The sequence below is a fragment of the Dromiciops gliroides genome, chromosome 4 (genome assembly GCF_019393635.1).
Source record: "Dromiciops gliroides isolate mDroGli1 chromosome 4, mDroGli1.pri, whole genome shotgun sequence".
Lineage (NCBI taxonomy): Eukaryota > Metazoa > Chordata > Mammalia > Microbiotheria > Microbiotheriidae > Dromiciops > Dromiciops gliroides.
The window spans coordinates 449,376,341-449,392,447 of NC_057864.1; the positions used below are offsets into that span (position 1 = coordinate 449,376,341).

Consider the following 16,107-nt stretch of genomic DNA (forward strand, 5'->3'; position numbering starts at 1 on the left):
CCCAAAACTCCTCTGCAGTCTCTCTGTGCTCTCCCAGGCCATCTCTCTTGTTCTGGCTACATTCTCTCTCCTCGCTCTACCATGTCTGCAAGATAGCCTTCTATAGTTCTCCTCCCTTCTAGGCTAAAATCCATCTATAGTGGGTGCTTCTACTCCCTCTCCTCTCACTCTCTTCTAAACTCTCCATTCTGACTTCTCCATCCATCTAACTGAAATTGTTCTCTTCAAAGTTTCTAGTAATCTCTTAATTGCCATTGGGCAGCTAGGTGTGTAGTGGATAGAGCACTGGGCCTGGAGTCAGGAACACTCTTCCTGAGTTCCAATCCAGCCTCAGACACTAGCTGGGTGACACTGGGCAAGTCACTTCAATGATGTTTGCCTCAGTTTTCTCATCTGTAAAATGAGCTGGAGAAGGAAATGGCAAACCACTCCAGTATCTTTGCCAAGAAAATCCCCTTTATTCATCTCAATCCTTCTTGGCTTCTCTGTCTCATTTGATGCTGTTGACCAACTTCTATTGCTGGATAGGTGGTACAGTGGATAGAGCAGTGGCCCTGAATTTGGGAGGACCTGAATTCAAATCAGATACTTGGCAAGTCACTTAACCCCAATTGCCTTAAACATCCGGGGCCATCTCTAGTAGTCCTGATCTATATCTTGCCACTGGACCCAGAAGAGCATGAGGTTGGTGACCTGACACAAGCCTCCTTCATTTAAATACAATTCAGTGCAAGTCATGACATCACCCTGATGTCATGGTCCTCTTTGAGAATGAAGGACAAACAACAACAATTGCTGGATGCTCAGCTAGGTTTTCATTAGGATTTTCTCTCAGCTCTCTTCCTACCTGTCTCCCTGTTCCTTCAGTCTCCTTGATTGGATCTTTGTTTATATGATGACCACAAAGTGTGGGGTCATCTCTTGGGGCTCTGTCTACGGCCTTCTCTTCTCAGCTCACATGGGTATCTCCCCAGTGATCTAGTTGTTCACTCCTAGTCTTGTTCTTGAGCTTTCTTCACCCCCTCATGAATGGCCTGTTGGACATGTCAAGCCGGGTGTCCCTTACGCATCTCAAACTCAGGACTTTACCAAATCTCATTATTTCTTTCTCTACAAATGGTTTATTGCATCCACTCCTATCTTTCTACTCACCATCATCACCCTACTTTAGACCTTCATTACCTTTTTGTTTTGTTTTGTTTTTGCTTTGTGGGGCAATGAGGGTTAAGTGACTTGCCCAGGGTCACACAGCTAGTGTCAAGTGTCTGAGGCCGGATTTGAACTCAGGTCCTCCTGAATCCAAGGCCAGTGCTTTATCCACTGCACCACCTAGCTGCCCCCTTCATTACCTTTTGCATGGACTACTGTCCTTTCCATTCAACTCCCTGCCTCAGATCTCTCCTCCATCCATCCTCTGATCAGCTGCCAAAGGAAGCTTGTGGTCAAGTCTGACCATGTCCCTTCCTGACCCACACCCCCAACTCAAAATCCTGTAGCTCCCAATCCTCCCTAGGAACAAATATGCCCCCCCACACACACACCCCTGTTTGGTACAACCTAGCTCTTCCTCTCTTTCCATTCCTTAAATGGAGCCTCTTCTCCCCTCCCCCATACCATGTACTCTACAATCCAGCCGTCATACTCAACTACTAGTCCTTCCTCACACACAAGAAGCTCTTCCTCTCATCTCGGTGCCTTTAGATGGAGCCCTGTCCATTCCCGGAATGCTCCTTGTCTCTGTCCCTTGGACATCATCACCTTCTGTAGAAAGCGCTTCCCTGTCCCACCAGCCACCAGTACCTTCTTTAAGGCCACCTTTTATTTTCTCTGGCAACACGTGCACTATTGCTCATATCGATTTATACAAATATTTTCTCATCCACTAGAACGTTAGCTCCTTAAGGGAAGGGACTGGTCTGGCTTTTTCTTTGTAAATCCGGAGTTTCGTATTTTGTAAGTACTTAATAAGTCCCTGCTGATTGGTTGATTGATAATCCAATCCCCTCACCGGACAGATAAGGAAATTGAGACCCAGGGAGTTCATGTGACTTGCCACCATTTCTGTCTTCTCGGCATCCATCTTGTGTATGGCTTCTCACCCACTGGAATGTAAGCTCCCGGAAGGCAGGGACTCAGCTTTTTCTTACTACCCCCAGAGTTTTAGCACAGTGCCTAGAGTATTATAAATCCTTAAGTGTTTATTGATTGATTGACTAATTAATAATCTAACCCTCCTAGTATGGATAAGGAAACTGACACCTCACAGGAGGTCACAATTTTTCATTAAGGTGATGTAGGTAGCTTGAGCTGGGTTCCTCTGCATCTTCCTACTGAGGCCCTGGGTCAAAGCGCTTCAGGATTCTCTTGTCATCAGGCCTATCTCTTGGACCCCAGTGGCGATGGCAGCAAGTATCAGCCTGGACTTGTCTTAGTCTGCCTGTCTGTCTATCTGTCTGTCTGTCTCTCTCTCTCTCTCTCCCCTGCCAACCAAATGATTTTGCCCAAGAACTGGAATTTTCTGTTATAGTTTTGATTATCACATGGGATCTGTTGTGGGTCCATTTTATTTTTATTTATTATGTATTTTATTTGCTTTTCTAGACCCCAAAGTGCTACTAAGTGTAAATTGTCATTGAGATGAGCCTCTTTTGTCTTTCACAGAATTCGAGGAACTTGAGGTCTTCAGTGATGCCAGACTAACCGAGGGGTTACACTCTCAGTACAATTTTCTGGGGTCAGCACTGACCAGTTCCCCTCTGAAAAAGCCCCCGGGGAAACAGAAGGATTTCTTGGACTATGGAAAATCCGAGGACATTACTGTCCTCCAGCAGCACATCAGAGACCTGAAGGCCAGGCTGCAGAACTCAGACAAGGTCATCCAGAATCTCAAGTGCCGAGTGCGCTCTTTCTCTGTCACCAGCGACTATGCGTCTAGCCTGGAGAGACCCCGGAAGATGAAGCTGAAGGGTGGCGATCTCACATCCTCCCCATCCCACAGCCTCACAGATGAGGATGAGGGGTGGCAATCTGATAGCATGGGGGTCTTCTGCCCGCCTGAGATGCAGGCCAGAAAGGATCTGGAGAAACTCATCCAGAGAGTGTCCCTGTTGGAGGCCCAGCTTCCAAAATCCCAGGTGGAAGGGAAGTTGGCAGAAGAGCTAAGATCAGCCACCTGGCCAGGGTAAGGGGGTGGGGGGGGACCAGTTTCAGGTGGGCAGAACAAGAGGGAAGCTGAGTTTGACATAGGAAGTAATTACAGATTTAGTGTTGTAAGGGATCTCAGAGGTCATCTCATCCAGCCCCCTGTATTCCTTGTCTTAGAGAGGGCCCTGGATAGGACCTGCTCAGATCACACAGTTAATCAGTTACAGAGCTGGGAATTGATCTCAGGGGTCTGATTCCAAACGGTAATTCTTTCCACTACAAAACTCTCTGAGATTACAGGGTGGGTTAGTACCCAAGCAGTGTTTGAGGTACAGAGTAGGGATGAAGAGGGAGCCCCCCACTAATTACCTTCTTGCCGACCCATAGGCTTATTTTTTTTTACTTTTTAAAAAATATTTTTATCACATTAAATATTTTCCATATAAAACTGTATTGTGTATAAAAAATTATGTTCATTTTTAAAAAATTCTGGGTTATAAATTTGGATATTGGGCAGCTAGGTGGCGCAGTGGATAGAGCACCAGCCCTGCATTCAGGAGGAGCTGAGTTCAGGTCCAGCCTCAGACACTTGACACTTACTAGCTGTGTGACCCTGGGCAAGTCACTTAACCCCAATTCCCTCACCAAAACCCCCCCCCAAAACCAAAAAACAATAAATTTTGGATATCAATTCCCTCCCTCTCTCCTATGCTTCCATTGCCCATTGAGAATGCAAACAACGTGACATTGATTATACATGTGCAGTCACTCAAGGCACATTTCAATATTAGCTGTGGGCTTATGTTAATTTCCCCTATGACAATTCCATCTTTTCAGTAGAATGTAAGTTCCGGGGCCTCGTAAATAGTGGGAACTGAATAATGCTGGCGAAACTGACTCTGCCTCATTCACCTTCTATCTAGTCACCCCTCAAGACCTCAAGATCCATGGATGCCTGGGGCCATGGCGTCAGCCCTTTCCCATACAACACTATTGTTCTTGATCTAGTTTTGCATTCACCCACTCTACAAACCCAGTGTGTACTATGGGGTGTGATGATAGATAGAGAGAGAGATAGATTGGAAGCAGTTAAGATCAATTTGAGCTATTTTTAATAAGACAATGATAAAGGACACCAGGTTCTCTTTGTGGAAACAAAGAGTTTTTTGTTTGTTTTTTGTGGGGGGAAGTGAAGGTTAAGTGACTTGCCCAGGGCCACACAGCTAGTAAGTGTCAAGTGTCTGAGGCCAGATTTGAACTCAGGTCTTCCTGAATCCAGGGCCAGTGCTTTAATCCACTGTGCCACCTAGCTGCCCTCTAAACATAGGATTATAGAAGGAGGCTTAGAGGCATTCAAGTTCAACCCCTTCATTTTACAAATAAGGAAACTGAGGCAAAGAGGTTGAGTGACTTGCAGAGGATCATACAGCAAGGTAAGATTTGAACTCAGATCTTCCTAATTCCAAGGCCAGCATTCAAATAGAATGCTTTCTACAACATGATGCCTATTGACATCTTAACAAGGGAAGTTTGTGAGGCAGCAGAGCATACTATGCATATTATACTGGCTTCATAAAGGAAAATGGATAGGGTATTGGACATGGATTCAAGAAGTATGAAGAGTTTTGATCCTACTTCAGACACTTAGTAGCTTGGCATGACTAAAGGCAAGTCACTTTTCCTCTTAAAGTCTCAATTTCCTTATCTGTAAAACTTGTACTATTGATTACACAGGATTGTTGTGGGGAAATGTTCTTGTAAACTTCCAAGCACTACCCATGTGCAAGTTAGTATTAAAGTGTAAAGGGGGTCAATGTGTCTCTTCTCCCCTCACTCCCCACTAAATGCAAGAGTGTGGGGTGGCGGCACCTTCTCTTTGGGAGTGGACTTTCTTGGTGGTTCAATGAGAAGGTGCTGCTCAGATGCCTTCAAAGGCCCAGACTCTAGAATCAGTTGGATTGGGTATGTTCCTTTGGTCATTATCACCTCATGACCCATTGGCACAGCTGATTCTCATTGTCCATGACAAAATTCAGACTAAGAAAGGAAGGGGCCGATTTTGGTGAGAGTCGGCAAACTTTCTCCCAGAATGCCTAGAAGTATCATAAGCCTCCCTTTTCACCTTTGTTCTTTCTTCTTCCATCTCCATCAGGAAATACGACTCCTTGATCCAGGCTCAGGCCCGAGAGCTGTCCCATCTTCGTCAGAAGATACGGGAAGGGCGAGGTGTGTGCCATCTCCTCAGCCAGCACCTCAGGGACACGGTCAAGTCTTTTGAGGACCTCCTCAGAGGCACAGACATTGACTACTACCTGGGACAGAGCTTCCGGGAGCAGCTTACTCAGGGCAGCCAGTTAGCAGAAAGACTCACCAACAAACTGAACACCAGTAAGTTGTCCCACTGGCATCTGTCCCCGCCCCAGTGTACGCGTGCTTCCACGATAAGCCCTTTTCTGTGCCTGGTTCTACTGTGCTCCTACATGTGTGACCAGGGGAGCCAGCTGGGAGAAAGAGGTCAGTCCACAAGAGCAAGTCAATAGGCATTTATTAAGCAAGTCATCTGTGCCAGACCCCATCCTGAGAGCTGATTATGAAAATCCAAGCCGACAGACAGTCCTTGCCCTTGAGAAGACTCCGTGCTAATAGGGGAAGATGGCACTGAAAAGGGAGCTGAAAAGGGGGGGGGGTTGGGTGTTCAGGTGCCCAGTGGGTGGGAGAGAGAAGGGGGAATGGTAGAAAAAGCCCTGTGTATAGAGTTGGGAGTAAAGCCTGGAGTGGAGTGCTGACAGGGTTGGTCTGGGACCTCCTCCTTAAGAAGGTACTTCCAGTAGCAATCACGGAATCAGAAGGGAGAGGCCCTCAAGGAAAGAGGGTCCTTCCAATGTAAGTACTCCAGGGGTCTGGAGGGTAAACACATTGGTTTTATAGCATGTGGAAAGTCAGGAGTATAATAACATGGAGAGTGATGATGCTGACCCTCCATGAGTGGTCACCTGATGATGGAAGGAGCAGGGAGATAGACACAATACTAGTGGGGATTTGGGGAGAAAGGGGGTATAATGCCACCTCAGCTTAGTTGTTTAATTCAATTTAACAAACATCTCATAAGTTGCCTACTATGGGCAGGGCACTGTGTGTTGAGTCCTTGGGGAACAAAGATCTTTAAAATGACCTAATAATGCCTGTCCTCAAGGAGATTATATTTTACAAAGGGTTTGAGGGTGGGGAGGGATATCGCCTCATTCTTACAAATAGTAAATTATAATGTGAATGTAAGGTGGCATATGATTATTATTAATGGTGGTTAAGACTTTTTTATGAAGTGACTTTCAATGGTAAGTAGCAGAAAAGAATAAGAAGGTGGGCTTGGGAAGATGGAGTAGGGGTGGGGGGAGTTAGCTATGGATTTGCCTAAGACAAGGACAGAATTGAGATGAGTGGATCTGTCCCACTAGTTTCAACAAATACAGTTATGATTGCAATACTCTTCAGAGATCATAGGGGAAGCCATATGTCAGAGACCAGGCCAATGGCAGATCTTTGAAGATGTGGAATTCCTTAGGAGGATTTTTTTTTTATCCTTGTCTCCAATCTGTTACAACTTCTCTGGGATTTAAAAGGAGGGCTTTGCAGAAGAATTAAACTAGGCAGTGATGCAAAGTCAACAGGCTTTTATTTGGCATGTTTTAATTCACAGAAGAAAGTTTACGTAGCTTAACTTGAGATACCACAGGCTGAGGAGACAAGGCAACAAAGGAAGGTTATTAGGTCAACACCCTTACCCACCCACCCCTAAATGAGGGCAACACCTGACACCTCTAAAATTAGTGCAACAGCTGACCCCTACAATGTGATACAAGGATACCAGAAAGGATGGAACCAGAGCCCCAGGCACAATGATTGTCAGGCTATGGCAGGATGTGGGAGCAGGGAATCCAAACTGATCCCCAGAGAGGTCATCCCGTGGATTAGGGGCATCATTGCAGTAAACTCTCACCACTTAACTAGGTGAGAATCCCAAGTCATCACTCCAGTAATCTGAGCGGCTCAGTTCAAAAGTGAGTTGATTTATTGGGAAAGGTGGGGTCTCATCTGATTAACTAGGATGCTGCAAGTTTTCTAGGTATTCCAGAAAAGGAAGGAGGGAACAAGAAAGAGAAGGGAGAATATGGAGAGCAGTATCTACCTTTCCAGGCCCTGAAAACCAGCAAAGATTTCTGTACTATCAGAGTCCTTTAGAGTTGGGAGGGAAGCAAGGGTCACCTCTCATCCTGCTGAAACTCTGCCTATTGCCATAACCTTTTGAAGATATACCTGGCCTGCTCCCCTGAAGACCATCGAACGATGGAAGGAGAATGAAAGTGTGTTGGGAGATTGATTATCTGCCCTGAGCAGCCCCAACCCCCATCCAAGCTAGAGGGGATCAGTTCTCTTTTTCCAAGTAGCCCCTGTTGTTTACCTGCATGTACAGGGTGAGCTTTTTTCATTTCTAATTAGACCTATCTGGGTTTTGTTTCCAGAAGATCGAGGGAAGGTGGATGAGAAATCAAGCCATGAGCTACTGGCCCTCAGGTAAATGTAAACTACTATTTAGTGATGGGGTGTCAAGGGGGAACCTCTTTTCCTGAAGTAAACAGAAGAGAGAGACACAAGGGTAATTGGAGAGACTGTGCTTTATACATAGACACTTTCTTTTGTGTAGAAAGCTTGCTTCACTTTTTTGGGGCCTTCTTTATTTTGACATCATCACATCTGTTTTCATTTGCTTATTAATTCGCCAAGCTTAGTAAGCTAGCATAGGTCACACTTAAAGATCAACTAACCAGGCCCCAGCAAGGTTTAGACAATGAAGACACATGGTGTGGTGGTTCTGGAAAGAAGCACTTGATCTTAGATGTAGATCTGGAAAAGACCCCAGAGATTATCTTGTTCAATAGCTTAATTTTATTGCTGAGGACACTCAGGCCCATTGAAGTTAATTTACCTGCCCAAAGTCTCACAGCTAGTAAATATCACTCCTAGACCTGCATCTCCTTAAGAGCCATGTTACTGTAAAAATCATTGGTTTTCTAATATAACAGCAGCTATTTAATAGTAACATACCTTCTACAACATCCATGTCTGTCTTTCTCTATGTCTTTCTTTGACTCTATAAACCATCTTCAGCCATCCATCCATCTCCATCTTAATCTCTATCTATGTATCTTATGTATGTAGCCATCTCATCTGTCCATCCATCTATCTTATCTATCCATCCAAATCCACCCACAGATGATTGAACAAATCATAGTACATGAATGTAGAGGAATGCTGTTGTACTCTTAAGAAATAAAGGGGAATAGTTCCAAGAAAAACCTGCAAAGATTTGTTATAAACTGATCCAGAGTGAAGTGAGTAGGAAGAACTAAGAGAGCAATTTATATGATAACAACATTGTAAAGACAAATAACTTTGATCAGCCTAATAATGAACCACAGTTCCAGAGGACTGAAGATTGAGTGTTATCCACCTTCTGATGAGAGATAATGGACTCAGAGTGCATGTATATGTGTGTCTGTGTATGCATGTGTACATACATATGTGTGTGTGTATATATATACATACATACACACACATATACACTGGAAAGAGATGAGGGGATCAAGTGGTAAAGAACTTTAAATGCTATTTTAGAGATAATAGGAAGCCACGGGCATTTATTGAGTAGGGGAGTTATATGGTCAAAACTATGCTTTGTTTTTTGTTTTTTTGCGGGGCAATGGGGGTTAAGTGACTTGCCCAGGGTCACACAGCTAGTAAGTGTCAAGTGTCTGAGGCCGGATTTGAACTCAGGTCCTCCTGAATCCAGGGCTGGTGCTTTATCCACTGCACCAACTAGCTGCCCCTGTAATATATTTATTATATATTTGCCTAGTCAAGAAAAACCAATTCCCATATTGGCCATGTCCACAAAATAAATGTCTCATTCTGCACCCCAGGTCAAAGGCACATATACAGTTTAATACTTTTGGGGAGTAGTTCCAAATTGCTTTCCAGAATGACTGGACCAGTTCCCAGTTTCATCAATCCACATTAATGTGCCTGTTTTCCTGCAGCCTTTCCAACCCATGTCATTGTCCCTTTTTATCAACTGATTGGATGAGTGTGAGGTAGAACCTCAGAGTTGCTTCAATTTTCATTTTTCTATTAGCAATTTGGAGCCTTTTTTCATATTGCAAACCTACGCTTTAGGGAAATATCTTTGGTACTGTGTGTAGGAAGGATTAGAAAGGTGAAAGATGAGCAGGAAGAAGACCAATTAGGAGGTGGTTATAATTCTCAGGGACAGATTTGAACACTGCAATCCAATCTCTTGAGAGATGGATAGCTCAAAAACTGCCTTGTCTTAAAAGGAGATTTCGATTTAAAACGGACCACCATTTCTCTGCTTGGGCAGAGAAAAAACATTTTTTGTCCAGCTATTGCAAGGCTCTGGGTCTTCTAGCTGACATACATACATTTCTCTAGTGTCTTGGCTGGCACCATCACCTCCCAGCTCTTTCTACATTAGCAGGTGTGTTCTCATCCCCTTCCCTCTTCCCCCAACCTGCCCAAAAGGTGTGATGAATTGTTTGCCCCTCCCAAAGGAATTCTCCCTTCTTCCTCTGGGCTCCCACTCATGAGCTTTCCAGCAGGGCCAGCTGTGGCAATGGTGGCTTGCCAATGACCATGCCTTAATCTCCTGTCCTCCCCTTGCCACCAGGCTCAGCAAGGAACTACAAGAAAAGGAAAAAGTGATTGAGGCCCTGCAGTCCAAACTCAACGCTAGATCCCTGACTCCCTCCAGCAGTCATGCCCTCTCTGACTCCCATCGCTCTCCGAGCAGCACCTCCTTCCTATCTGATGAGATGGAAGCCAGCTCGGACATGGATGTGGCCAGCGAATATACCCAATATGAGGAAGACTGCACAGGCAAAGCTTCACCCAACCTCCCTGGTAAGCATCAGAGCTCTGGGCACTCCCGCTGTTTTAGAGAGGGACTTACAGATCACTGTGAGGTGTTGAGTTTGAGGCTCATGCCCCATTGGGCCAGTTGGCTTTGCTCACTATGTTCTATGCTCACAGTCCTGCCACCATCTCCCAAATGCATGCTATGGGTCAGCAGTGTAGTTGGAAGGGAGTTGGGGGTGGTGGTGATTCATGAGGAGAGGCAGTGTCTGGATCACTGTAAATTCATCATCACAGCTGGCAACACAACCATGCTCATTTGCTGGGTCGTGGCCTCATCCTCATATCAAAGGCTAGCACATGCATCAATCCCTCCTTAGTGAATTCCCATCTCACCTGTGCCAACCTTGCTCTTCATAATAGTTCCCAAACAATCTGCTCCCTGGGTATCTTTTATCACCCAAAGCTTCCATCCGCCTACTTCCCTAAGGGCTCTAGGCCCTGAGATCATCAACTGATATGGAATGGCTTCTCCACTGAAGCATCTCCCTTCCAAATGTAGATTCTCTTTCCAAAGAAACAGGGATATGAGCAAGGTTTGCTATGTTCACTATGGGTGACACTCTGGCCCTGGCATTTCCAGGGGAAACAGTCAGAATTATACTGCTCTGTATAATACAACACCTTCTCATGGATTTTGTAGACACCATCCATCATTCAAGTAACAATGCAGCTCCTTCATCTAACCCATCCTCTGCCAGTACATCCCATGGGGCTAAGAAGGAATCCAGCATCCCCGCAACCATGCCATCTTCTCAGAAACCCCCCAAGGAAGCCAGCCAGGCACATGCAGGTATGCACCATCCCATACAGGTATGGGACAGCAGCCTCCCCCGAAGGGGCAAGCAGGACACCAAAAATCCGCCCTTGCCCCAGGACTTCACCCCAAACTACCTGTTCAAATTTGCCTTCCTTCGTCTGGCTTCAATAAAGAGTTGGTTCACGTGGGTTAAATCTTTTTATGGAAAGCTCTAAGGGACAGCCACAACTCTATGGCTGTGTTGGAATATTGTATTAATTTCACAGAAAATGTGTGACATCCATCGCTTTAAATTTGAAAGTCTTATTATTATACATAGACTTCTCTGAAATGGTGTCGTTTTTATAACAGCTTCGGACCTATACTTATTTACCTCTTTCTTTCTTGGGTTATGGTGGTGATATGTGCCTCATTGTTCAACTTTTCTTTCAATGGGTATTCTCATTTCCATTTTTCATGGGAGCCTGAGGCACAGAGGGTTGAAAATAGCTCCTTAATTTAGAGGCCACTGAAACCTGAACTTGAATCATGGATCCAAACTTTCAGAAGGGCAGATGTTCAACCAGAGATCTACAGATATCAGGGCAAAAAGGAAACTGGTATTACTTCTCAGCCTTTTGTCATTCTTAGTCTCCTAGCTTCTCTTCATCTTGGGAAAGCAGCTGTGGTGTTTGAAAAGAGGAGTGTCCTTGGAGTCAGATCTGAGTTCAAGTCCTGACACTGGTTATATGATTTTTCCCTCCTGTAAAATGAAGATGATAAATTCTGGGCAGAAAGCACTTTGAAAATGTTAAAGTACTATGTAAATTTGAGCTATTTTATTTCCACAACGGGATTTGACTCCTGTAGTTTCCCAAGAATTTAGTCAGAGCTTATTTCCTGCCCACCCTAATTCTTTCTCAGGAACTGCCTGACTTTCCTTTGAAGGAAAAGGAAGTCCCATATGATCTTCTTCAGTGGCTGTATCTGTAAATCATCATTAGGAGGAAGCCCAGCACTGCAGCTTCAATACCCTTAAGCAAGCAGAGTTACTGGCCATCTAGGTGACATCTCTAGGGTCAGATAATTTAAATCAAATATTTCTTGAATCCCCTACTGTACTCAAGGCACTGTTTGGTGCTATGGGGTTTACAGTGATAATCAGAAGAAAAATTAGAACACCAAAGATTTCAATTTTAGCCTTTGAATGTCCCTTTGTTCAGTTCTTGGTCAGAATAACATTGGCATTTTGGATGACATGAAAATGATCAATCCCAGGGCTAGCGGGGTTATCAGCAACAGCTTGGGGCGGGGGGACACAGGACATTTATTATCGTAGCGTTTAAAAATGGGAAGAGCCTAAGATCATCTAACTGGTTCAAACTACCTCATATTATAGCTGAGGAAACAGAACCAGAATGAAACAACTTGCTTGGGATGACATTATTAGTAAATAGCAGCTCTGGGATGAATATACGCCACCTTCCTTTGACTCCAAATCAATTCCTTTTTTCATTCACTGCCTCTACAACTTGGGAATGTAGTAAATACCTTCCTATGACCAGACTCTGGAGTGCAACCCCATGGCCCCAGATGGATGGTAGGGAAATGTCATCATGCTTTTATAGAGCCAGATCCTTGATTTCATGGTAATCCAGACTACATTTCAAAAAGGCATTTCTATGGGGGATAAGGAAAAGGGAAGCCAGGAAGGTGATGGGCTTCCTAGGAGGTAAGAAGTCACTTTTTTGCCTTTTCAGTAAACACCAAACCTCACTCTACAGCTGTCTGGAACTTCTCTCTCTCTCTCTCTCTCTCTCTCTCTCTCTTCCTCTCCTCCTTTCCCCCCTCTCCCTCTCCTTTCCCTCTTTATCTCTCTTCTCTCTCTCTGTCTCTCTGCCTTTCTCTGTCTCTTTCACCCTTACTCTTACTCATACTCTTACTTTCACTCTCTATCTGCCTCTGTCTATATTTATTCTAATGTTCTCCCTTTAATGATTTTTCCCCTTCTCCCCATCTTTTTTTTTTGTCTTTGTTTCTAGGCCTTTATTTTAACTCCATACCCAAGCCGGTTGGCATTCGCCAGCCTCCACTTTCCTCGACCCCCTCCCTCTTTCTGCCTTTTGGCCCCCCTCCCCTTTCTGCTCCTCCCATCCTTGGCTGCTGTGGGACATCGGTGCTCTCCTTGGCAGAGGCTCAGCAGGAGTTGCAGATGCTACAGAAGCAATTGGGAGAAAGTGAGAGACTCCCGGTGGATTTGTTCCCTCTCTGTGGCATGTGGCTCTGCATGGCTTTCAGTGAACTGTATGGCTTAAAATTGAAAAAAAAAGAGAGAGAGAGATTTGCAGCCTTGGACGCAAAAGCAGATTGGGGGCAACCCTGCTTGCTTGGTACATATGGGCATTCATTCAACTGCAATTGGCTAAGTGAGTGTGTGTGTGTGTGTGTGTGTGTGTGTGTGTGTGTGAGAGAGAGAGAGAGAGAGAGAGAGAGAGAAAGTGTGTGTGTGTGTGTGTGTATGAAAAGTGTTTATTCATAAGGCATTAGACATGGTCCATTTACCATTGTTGTAGATGAATTGGAATCCAACAAGGATATTTAATGCAATAGTCTTTCCTATAAGGAAGGACTTCACTTTCCTCTGCCGTGGTTTGTGCTGTGGAATTTTTAGATGGGATCCTGGAGAAGACAGGGGAGAAGTGGGGTTACTCTCTGTCCTTTGACCCTTTCATATCTATACTGTCCTCTGCTTGTAGCTGTTATCCTGAGAACAACCTTGAAAAACAGCAGAGAGAACAGACCAAGAAGGTTGAGGGCAAACTATTGCATAAGCTGATATGTCTGGTCTGGTCTGGTCTGGTCTGCCAGTGACCAGGTGAGTGGCCAAGCTCCAGAGACCAGAACAGGAGGATGTGGGATCTGTGGGGTGAATACTATGTACGGCATTTTCTAGGATAGTTCTTTTACTTCACAGTGTCCCAAACACGCCCCAGATTTGTCTACTTATCTTTCAGGAGAATTCCTTATTGGTGTCTGTGTTGGCTCTACTCCTTCTCTTTGAAAGGTCAATTTTATGGGACCAGCTATAGCCAGCCAAACAAAAAAGCCCAACCCTCTTTGCCCCATGGAATTGCTCAACCCAGCATGAATATTTCTGGCTCTGCAACATTTTTTCTAGGAAGAAGCTAAATGGACTTGAAAATACCACCTGTGACAAGGGTGGGGGTGGGGGTTGGGGGCTGCTGGGGCTGTTCACTGAGTCGAGGGACCAGTTCAGTGTCAGAGAAGTCTTTCACCCAGAGTCTGCAGCTGAGGCTCCAAATTATTGACCCTGAAAGGGTGCGTGTTCCAAACTAGAAGTGTATAGCCAGCCACACTTGGACTCTCTCCCCTGCTGTTTTTCAGATTTGCCCTCAGGATGAGGCTACATAGCTGGCTCTCTGCAATAGCCAGTTTGGGGCTATTTGTAGATGACTAATAGAGGATGGTTCAGTGGAACATGAGGGACTCTTAAGTAGCTCAAGCTAGTTAGAACATCCTGGTAGTTTGAAACCTAATGGAGCAACGACCTATTTCCCAGAGATAGAGATCTCTTTCCAGGGAAATGATGGAGAATAGGAGAAGCATTCTTCTGCCTGCCCTGGCATTCTTCCCAAAGTATGGAGGTTGAATGAGTCAAGGTCCCTTTTGGAGATCGTCTTCCTAAAGGAAGGTGCCACATACCAGCTCTTCCTGTACTCTCGTGGTATGGAGACTTTCCCAACTTCCCAAGAATCATAGAATCTTGGAGCTGGAAGGGAAGTTATCCAGTCCCTTCATCTCCTTTCTTCCTTCCCCCACTTCCTTTTTTGTTCGTAGTCAGCTTGACCTGATCCAAAGGAAAATATGGAAAAAAGAAAAGGGGGCAAGGAAGGAAGCCTGCAGAGGATGCCGATGGCCCTAGCCTGGGCTGAATGGGAGGAGCATCTGGCATCCGAGCTTTGGGCACCCCTTTCCTAGCTTCTTTGGGCTAGAGCATTAGGAGCCATAGTCTCTGAGCCTTGGAGGCAGACACATGAACTCCATTCTGCCTTTGGAATGCGTCAGGATGACTGTTGCTCAGTATGGCTCTTTCTCTGCTCCAGCAATCATATGCTTAACCGATGTGGTGTGCATGGCAGCTTCTCCGGTCAACGAACAGCCGATGTGTTATGTGCACAGAGGCTTAATTGTGTGGGTGTCGATGAGTCCTCACAGCACACGTGTGTGTACGTGCTCTGAGCTTTCTGGCAAGGGGAGTGGGGGATATATGGGCATCACGAGTCCTCTTACTAACACATTCAGATGTTTCCATGACTGGTTGAAAAGTATGTTCACTGCCTTTGGTTTGTACCTTTGCCTTATCCTCTCCCACCCCCTATTCTGAGACCCTTAAGAACGCTGAGTAGGTGTTCTTCAAATCAGGGAAAAGAAGGGACTGTATAGTGGGATGGGTTGGTTATTGAGGGGGAAAAGGAAAGCATGTCGATCCCTCTAAGGACCCTGGTGGGGTTGAGGGCAGAAACAAAGACATCCCTCAAGTTTCCAGGCAGAGACATAAACCCTTTGTCCTTTGTTATGTGCCCAGCACACAGTAAGTGCTTAATGTTTGTTGCCTTTCTTGTTGTCTCGATGACCACCTGGAAGGACTCAGAATCAACTGGATTTTCCCTGAGGTCCAGCCTCCCCAGCTAGGATTTTCTGCCCAGGGAACAAGAAGAATTAGAGATGCCAGAGGGTTCAATGGAAGGGCCTACATTGCACAGAAGTTTGGTCAGAGGGTCATCTAGTTCAAGAAGTCCCTAGGGCTCATTCTTTGCCCAGGAGCTAGATGATGTCTCCTTTAAATAGTGTCCTAGGATGTTCCCTATGGAAAACACTTGGCCTCACTGCTCAGCCTGGCCTCTGGGGGAAATGAGCCCATATTTAGAGTCCGAGTTCCTTGTCAAGACAAAATAGGTGAAGCACAGCCAGGCGATGTCATCATTGTCCAGGTGACACTTGATGTCCTCTGCCTTCTCCCACTGCCCCAAAGCGGGACTTTGAAAGACTAGCCAGATACCAGTCTCTGCCCTCTCATTCCATGATTCATTAATGAATTCTGAAGTCCCAGGACTCTTGTACCAAGCACGGATGGTGGGAGGCCTCTCCCCACCTTGTCTCCACCTCTTAATCTACTAAGTTTTGTCCTTGAGGTGAAAGTTACAGCTGCCAGCAGC

At 45.3% G+C, this 16,107-nt stretch overlaps 1 protein-coding gene across 6 annotated transcripts in view; it reads left to right on the forward strand.

The window, feature by feature from the left end:
- The window catches only part of LOC122754441 (myomegalin-like), a 125,193-nt gene that overhangs the window by 74,657 nt on the left and 34,429 nt on the right, over positions 1-16,107 (forward strand). For all 6 annotated transcript variants that reach the window (XM_044002865.1, XM_044002864.1, XM_044002862.1 and 3 more), the window contains 6 exons: positions 2,662-3,181; positions 5,297-5,532; positions 7,665-7,716; positions 9,887-10,119; positions 10,775-10,924; positions 12,913-13,107. In XM_044002865.1, coding sequence (XP_043858800.1) covers positions 2,662-3,181; positions 5,297-5,532; positions 7,665-7,716; positions 9,887-10,119; positions 10,775-10,924; positions 12,913-13,107 — 1,386 coding nt within the window. The remainder of the gene's footprint in view (positions 1-2,661; positions 3,182-5,296; positions 5,533-7,664; positions 7,717-9,886; positions 10,120-10,774; positions 10,925-12,912; positions 13,108-16,107) is intronic.